The 7,761-nt window shown below is 37.9% G+C and overlaps 2 protein-coding genes across 3 annotated transcripts in view; both read left to right on the forward strand.

The window, feature by feature from the left end:
- Window positions 1-2,521, forward strand: part of LOC108776278 (uncharacterized) — a 5,972-nt gene extending 3,451 nt beyond the window's left edge. The window contains exons 4-8 of one of the 2 annotated variants that reach the window (XM_018542843.1): window positions 555-768; window positions 1,032-1,085; window positions 1,365-1,507; window positions 1,657-1,811; window positions 2,253-2,521. In XM_018542843.1, coding sequence (XP_018398345.1) covers window positions 555-768; window positions 1,032-1,085; window positions 1,365-1,507; window positions 1,657-1,811; window positions 2,253-2,310 — 624 coding nt within the window. In that variant the 3' untranslated portion in view covers window positions 2,311-2,521. The remainder of the gene's footprint in view (window positions 1-554; window positions 769-1,031; window positions 1,086-1,364; window positions 1,508-1,656; window positions 1,812-2,252) is intronic. The other variant, XM_018542844.1, reaches the window with a different exon arrangement.
- A 2,120-nt stretch (window positions 2,522-4,641) lies between these two features.
- On the forward strand, window positions 4,642-7,761 carry LOC108776256 (uncharacterized). Its single transcript, XM_018542811.1, has 5 exons — window positions 4,642-4,851; window positions 5,247-5,403; window positions 5,515-5,660; window positions 6,254-6,355; window positions 6,694-7,761. The coding sequence occupies exons 1-5, from the start codon at window positions 4,642-4,644 to the stop codon at window positions 7,759-7,761; spliced, it is 1,683 nt and encodes a 560-aa protein (XP_018398313.1).

Genomic DNA, 7,761 nt, shown 5'->3' on the forward strand with positions numbered 1-7,761 from the left:
GGGGGGGGGGGGAGAAATCTGTTGAACCGGCTCTAATATAATCCACGATAAGCGAATGACGCGAGCGCGAGCGTATCTTTAGAGGCATCGTAAAACAGCCGAGAGCCAATTTTCTTTTTTTTTTTTTTTATACTAAAAACGGTGGAACAGCATCTTGATTAGTTGCGAACTGTTAGCAGCATGCGTTAACTCCTGGATGTGTAAGAGATTTTACTTTTTTTTTATTTTGTGACATTGAAATCTCAAGAGACCTTGTCTTCCAGCAAAATTCAATTTAACATGATCGAAATCATTCTTTTATTCGAGCTTTCGCCAAATTTATCATCGAAATTATGTATTCCAGGATTAATCTACGCGGCATGGTAGTGTTTTAGAAACAGGACACTCTCTCTTTTTACATAATTGTTCACGAGTATTCCTGCTTGTGAATTAAAATAATAATCAATGTAACGATACTCACCAAATCAAATCAATATTTAAAAGTGAAAGGCTACGAATCGCAGCGTTGACTTGAAGATTTTTTTTTTTAATATTAATTTCTACTTGTCTTTCAGAAATGTTCATCGGATTCCCACTGTCGCGCGAGAGCCGCCAAGCTGGAGCGAGTGTCTACGTTGCAGGGTGTTCGCGTAATCGAGGCTATAGATGCCTGCGAATGCTCGCCAGAGTCGTCCTGTAGACGAGAATCCTATATCCATCATGTACATTCCGGCACGCCGCACCAAGCAGTCGTGGACATCGGGGTTTGCATTGGTCACTGCGCCAAAGGTACAACTTCGTAAAGACTTTCCGAGCAGTGACTAAAGATGACGGTATATAAGATGAAAAACAATCACGGCTATGGACTACCATAGAAAAAAAATACGATGGTCTTGCGATTATCTTTGCACGCGTTATTTTCAACGACAGTTATTTTGAATACTCTGACTCTCAAATTTTTTCTACGATTCCTTTTTCATCTATCTTATTCACTTCTATACTTTTTTGTGAAACCCGAAAATTAAAATTAACGTTTTTATATGTTTTTTAAGATCTGGGTTGCAAGCCGGTCCGGAATAGCACAATCAGCGCCAAAGGGCCAAATGGTAAGTATATAAAATAATAAACACGGAATTGAGATCTCAATTTTGTAACTCTTAATGGCAGTGTCAATGTGATCGTTATACATGTTGTCGTTGCGCAGGTTTTATACATGAAAAATATAACGGTACACTAAATAACGTACACTAAATTTCGTTACAACGAAAATGTAAGAAAATAACAATAACGATCGAGATTGTCATAAAGAGTTATAGAACAGGAATTTGTCAAAAGTCAGAGTTATTTATAAATATATTTGCACTGAAAATTGTGTCATTTTCAAGGTGACGAGATTTACCAAGTAGTCGAAAAATGCGGTTGCGCCGGTCATTGTTACCGAATGGACCACATGGAAACTGTGCTGGATTACAGCGAGGTGACGATCAAAGAGGGCACAAACACGACCGACGTGAGGCCTGTGGTCCGAGTATGAAATATATGTTCGATCACTAATCGAAAAATTAAAGAGAATAAGGATTTTATGTCGGTGGTGTATATATATTATTCTGTGATTTTGTTCGTATTCTTTAAAGACATTCCTTCGTCCCTTCTATTTTGTCTGTTACTTTTTGACAGCATATAAACGTCGGTCAGTGTGTCGGAACGTGTCCGGGAAACGAGACGGAAACATGTCTTTTACGGGATAAGAAAGAGCCGTCCAGATGCCTAGCTGGTCTGTATTCGAAGCAGCACACTTGCACACCGGCCAGATTTAAAGTGCACGAGTACAGGTAGAATTATTGTATCACGGTTACTCCAATTTGAAAAAATCCCAATTATCATCACGTACTCTCTAAATTTCTTGGAATAAAATAGCTCCAAAAAAGTTAAAATACTGCCATTATTTAAAAAAACAGTGAAAAATTTTCACTTTTGAACAAGTTTATTTTTTTTTTTTTTTAAGTGAGATTCACACTTTTAGAAAGAGTGAAATTTACTCCAAAAAGAAGCGTAAAATCTGCTATTCTTTTCAATTTTTTTTTCAATAATAACAGTTTTAACTCTTATTTTGAAATAAGATTTCACTCCAAGAAATTTAGAAGGATACATCTATAAAAAGATTCAATTCCCAGTCAAATACTTTTCGATATTCTGAGTTAAAGAGAAGATTAAAGAGATGTATAAAATACGGTCAATGTTTATTAACATTATCATATATTTGAAATTTCTAGAACCCGACGAGGAGCGAAGAGAGAGATAATTCAAATTACTCAGTGTGCCTGTGTCTAAACTAATAAAATTATTATTCCGTCGTAAATAGTTCGAATCGAATCGACGACGACAGAAAGGAGCAAAAGAAAGCAATACAGAGAGAGAGAGAGAGAGAAAAAAGAACAAAAGAAAGTGAGAGACAGAAAGACAGCTTGATAGACATATTTTACGCATACATTCATGTTCCTAGGTACATCACGTACAAATCCTAAATAAATCAACAATGTTTTCACGAATAAGATAAATATTTTTCTTCCTGCCTATACTTCCTATTGCTAATCTATACATATTTACCATAACAATGAAGGTTTTATGAAGGAAAACAAGTTCAACGAAGACGTTTTGCGATTTCTTGTGCACTTTTTTAAATTATGTTAGTATTAAAGCAACGAATCGACCTTTCTCTGGTGTTTGATTGTCCCAAATTTAGTGAGACACACCCACGAGAAACTGTTGACTACAATAATAGATCAATCACTCGCTAAAATTAGAGACTCTTCGATAAATATAACTCTATCGCGTTCAACAGTTGGCAAATATTTCGCTACGTCTTTCGCGATTTGGGCGTGCGACGACATCGGTTAATCACGTGGGCGGACGTTTATCGATAAGCGATGAGGTATTTGCATAACGCGATTATTGGCCGACAATGCAGCGCGAACGGCTCCGGAACCGGACAAAGCTATTCAAATTAGAAAAATAAAAGCCGTACGAAAATAAAGTTGACGGACAAAAACTATTTATCGGAATAAATAATCGGCCCTCGGCGAGTCGCTCGTTAAAGAGGGACAAATAAATCGCCGACGTCAAATCCGCCTAAATATCGCCGCGTGACAAATCAAATAACTCGACACTTACGAATCCGCGGAATTTAGGAAGCGCTTGCTGTTTTTAATAGCCACGCAGTGTCATCGTTGAATCGCGACCTTGTATCTCTCAGTCTTTTTAAAGTCTCGTTTCTGTCATCGATCTCGAACATCGGTTATCGTAAAAGGTGCTCGTAAATCGTTCCCTTGCAAATCTTAATCAGAAGAATTAATTATCACTCCCTTTCCTACATTCTTAGGTATTAAAGAAGCAAAGATGACCCAATTCTTTAAATTTAATAATATTTTGTTATTTTTAATTTTCGTGCTCTAAGAATACTAACTTTAAATAAATATTTGCTTGATTAGTTCTGATTAAATATTTATACTAAATATGAATAAATATTTATTTTATACAAAGACTATTAATTTAATTTAACCATCATTTTTTTTATCAAGTAAATATATGTATTTACTAAAGTTTACGTTTACGCAGTATCTATTTAAAAAAATGTGTATTAAAATTTAATAATTTTTTCAGTGTGTGTAAAAATGAAAATTAATCCATCTCTGTAATTGGTTTCAACGTAAACAACGTCTATAATAACGTATGTTTGTGTGTGTACATAGTAAATAAATTAAATTTGAACGAAATTAAATACATTTTCTTAAATTAAATTGTTTAACTCGATTGTTTTAGTTAACGACGCATTGAACAGTGGCGACTTATAAAAATGATCAGCAATAACATAAAGTAGTTACAATTTGATATTTTTGTTACAAATTTTATAAATTTGACAATATTATATAAAAAGTGTATTCTATCGAAATTGAAAATATTCCGCATAACTTTTTGCTTTTTGACAAGATTTTCAAAATATGCAGGTTTAGAAGGAATTATCCAACCTAAAATAATAATATATTCTATTTTCTCCAGTGAAACATTTTTTAATATACATACAATTTACGTAGGAAACAAATTTGATTTACGCGTTTTTACAAGCGAATCCGAATCTGGATTAAAAGGCCATTGACAATAGCAAATTACATTAGCAAATTACGGTAATGCGCGAAAATCGAGTCGAGGGGATCCCCGTTCAACGACGACAACGAGGACAGCGAGGGAGAAGCGAGACGAGAGCCAATGCCGCGGGGGGCAAACGAGCTGCGGGGGAGGCAACTCCCGGAGTAGCATAAAGGTGACTCCTCGCGGCCAAGACATCCCATATGCCACTTAGCATCCCGTTCGGTTCGGCAAAATCTCCTCTCCGTGAAGGATACTCTTTTCTATCATTTTCTTTTTTTTCGCTCTGATAAAGACCGACGAGGACTCGAGAGAAGCGAGTTCGTTTGAATTATCTTCTCGAGCGCGATGAAAGGGTAAGCTGATGCACGACGTTGACGGTGTCGACCGATTTTCGCGTGCGATTTCTCGAGATTGAAAGTGGATTGACGCGCGATCTAGGAAACGGAACTCGTTGGAATCGCGAGTGAATCTCTTTTCTTTCTTGTCACAATAATATATCGTGGATCCACGACGACGATGACGAGGAGCGCGCCGTGCTGCTTTTTAGTGCTGCTGTTCTCATTGACGTCTCTGTGCGACGTTAACGCGTATCTGAAGCCGGATCTTCAGATCGAAAATAGGGATGGCCTTGAGCAAGAACTCAGAAGATTGTGGCCCTTCGTTCAACCGGTGGACGAGAATGATCTCGCGCCTCAACGAGATGAGGCTTTGCAGAAGATACAAGAGGTGATAATGACAATCACGTTGCATTCTCCATATAATCGTAACATTTTTGGGATATTTTCTAAAATTTCAAAATAAATTGTCACTTTGAAAGAGTAAAGTCTCACTCTTATGACCAATTCCTTGACCTCTATAAATAAGTTGCCGACAACTTTATCCATAAGACATCTTATGAACGAAGTTACCTAGAGATGAAGAAATTGATTATAAAGGATTGAAAATTGAGTCTTTTTCAAGACTGGCTCAATGATCACTTTTTAGAGTGAGATTTCATTCCAAAGATTTTGAGTAATACAAGAATCGAGCAGCGAGCACATCGTTCGAATTGGCGATTTGTCGTCCCACGATAATGAAATCTCTTTAAGCTTCTTAACGATAAAATGACAAACGTATTGCAGATCCTCGGTATTCGGAGTCAGAACGAGAACCTGACCCATCGCAAGGTACCACCGCAATTCATGATGGAGCTGTACAACACTATCGCCGATCCCAATGGAGTCATGCGAGGTCGGAATCCGTACAACGCTAGAATCGTGCGCAGTTTCGTTGAAAGAGGTATAATTCTTTCAATCAATATAATCAGGAAAGACTCGTGGAAGTCGCGCAATTCGTTATCAAGTGAGAATCGCGATCTAAACGGTGTTTTTCTCATTGTTTTGCACGTAGACCCTTCCTTGTCGAACTTCTATTTCTTTAACGTCTCGGGGCTGGAGATGAACGAATCGGTGCTGGAGGCCGAGCTTCATCTCTATCGGAAGAAAATGCTGCCGAGGAACGCACATCCGCTGATGCCTACGTCGCCTTATTATCTTGTAAGTGCCTGGCACGGTCAGTGTCGCCGATAAGCGTGTCAATCTTTACATGCACGCGAATCAAGCGTGTGAACTTGATGTGTTGAGGAGATTCGATAGATATATATGTTAATTGTTTTATTTGTGTTATTTTATTTTATGTTGCATTAAATGTCAACAGTTGCACTCTCATTAAAGTTATTATTATTATTATTATTATTATTAGCACACGCATTAATATTTATACTTAAAATATATAATATACGTATAAAAGTTGTGTTTATAGTGTTCTTATTTTTATTAAACATTTTTATAGTTGATTACTTTTTTGTTATGCTTTTTATTGTTATGAACTAGAATTTAAAAAATAATAACAAAACTCTAAATGTTTATATATATATATATATACACACACCTATACATATACTTTTTATGCAAAGTTTTATTGCGATTCGTCAATTAGTTACACAGATTAAAAAAGATTAATATTCTAATTACTTAATTGACAACTAACATAAAATTTTAAAAATATTCCTTTTATCATAGAAATAATTTTTTTATTATTTTGAAATGTCTGTCATACCTCCTTATAATGTAAATTTTAATACACGTAGATAAAAGTGTACCAAGTCCTGGACGATCGCAGTCTTGACGTGCCAGATCTTCACAGATTGTTGAATGTTCGTTATGTCGGTGCGCACGCTTCCGGTTGGCAGGTGAGCGCATATGATAATGATTTGACATTGACATTTATTTCCTTTTGTAAATGATAATTTCATCAATAATAATAAATAATTTTATTAATAATCATTTTTTAATTAAATATTAAATACGAATTTTTTGGAAGCATTTAAAAGAATTCACTGCGATCATTTATCAAAATATTTGAATCAAATTATTCCAATTTATCAATATATCTTGAAGGATGAAAAATATAGAAGGCAAGATGACATTTTTATTCAATAAAATTTGATAATTTCAGTAATTCTCGCCGTCGAAAAAAAAAATAACGTTAACTACTAAATATATTTAACATATCGTTGGATAACAATAGTGTACAACAATAGTGTTTGTACAGATATTCAACGTGAAGCAAGCTGTCCTCGACTGGATGAGCGGTGAACCGAATATGGGTCTTTTGGTGACAACTCAGGATCTATTCCAGGACGAGGTATCGGTGGAGTTCTCCCGTCGAAACGATTATTACCATAGCAAGCAACCGATATTGGTGCTCTTCGACGATGATAATAATGATCAGTCCAGTGAAAAATCGGTAATCGCGCCGCGCTATTACGCATACGGAAAAGATGACAACGTAGAGAATCGTGAAAAAAGTCCAGTGTACGAGAAAAATGCGGAGAGCGAGAGGATCGATCTGGAGAACGACTATGACGAACACTACAGGAGGCACAAGAAACAACAGGAAGGTGACGGTCAGCCCGAGGAGGTTCTGTTGGTAAACAGACGCGAGCAGGAATTTTTCCAGCGGCAGAAGAAAAGACGTGAAGAGGAGGAGGAGGAGGAGGAGAAAAAGGATGAAGCATCTCGTTACGGCAATCCTCTAGAAGCGACGAGACGCCGTCGTCGTCGCGACGCGTCGTCCTCTAGAATAACCTCCTGTAACCTGTCGAACAGTTGCTCGCGAAAAGTGCTACCGTTGTTCGAGTCGGTTAAGTCGGAGGACATCTACAAGAGAGCGACGTTACGCCAGAAGCTGGAACAGTTGGCGAGGAACAGAGGACGACGTCGACCGGCGCGATCGACGAACGGCCAGAACTTGTTGGCATCGGAACAGTCAGGGAACGCGACCGAGGAGTGCACGAGGCACGAGCTCTATGTGGACTTCCACGACATCGGGTTGTCATCCTCTATAATCGCGCCGGCTGGCTATTCCGCGTACCAGTGCAAAGGCGTCTGCGAGCCACCCCTCAGCCAGAACCAGCGGCCGACGAATCATGCGACGATACAGGCGATCGTACACAAGCTGGCCAAGGATGTCGACAGGCCGTGCTGCGTGCCGACCAAGCTGCTCAGCACCAGCATTCTCTTCTACGACGACAACGAGAACGTTGTGCTCAAGATGTACGAAGACATGATCGCGGACCATTGCGGATGTCGTTAA

This window comes from Cyphomyrmex costatus, unplaced genomic scaffold, assembly GCF_001594065.2.
Source record: "Cyphomyrmex costatus isolate MS0001 unplaced genomic scaffold, Ccosl1.0 scaffold35, whole genome shotgun sequence".
In the NCBI taxonomy this organism is placed as follows: domain Eukaryota; kingdom Metazoa; phylum Arthropoda; class Insecta; order Hymenoptera; family Formicidae; genus Cyphomyrmex; species Cyphomyrmex costatus.

What these genes read in the sequence shown, in the direction of transcription:
- LOC108776256 (XM_018542811.1), top strand. Translation starts at nt 4,642, where the DNA reads ATGACGAGGAGCGCGCCGTGCTGCTTTTTAGTGCTGCTGTTCTCATTG. An exon ending in GCGCAGTTTCGTTGAAAGAG is followed by an intron (nt 5,404 to 5,514) that starts GTATAATTCTTT and finishes TTTTGCACGTAG; the next exon opens with ACCCTTCCTTGTCGAACTTC. An exon ending in CGCACGCTTCCGGTTGGCAG is followed by an intron (nt 6,356 to 6,693) that starts GTGAGCGCATAT and finishes GGATAACAATAG; the next exon opens with TGTACAACAATAGTGTTTGT.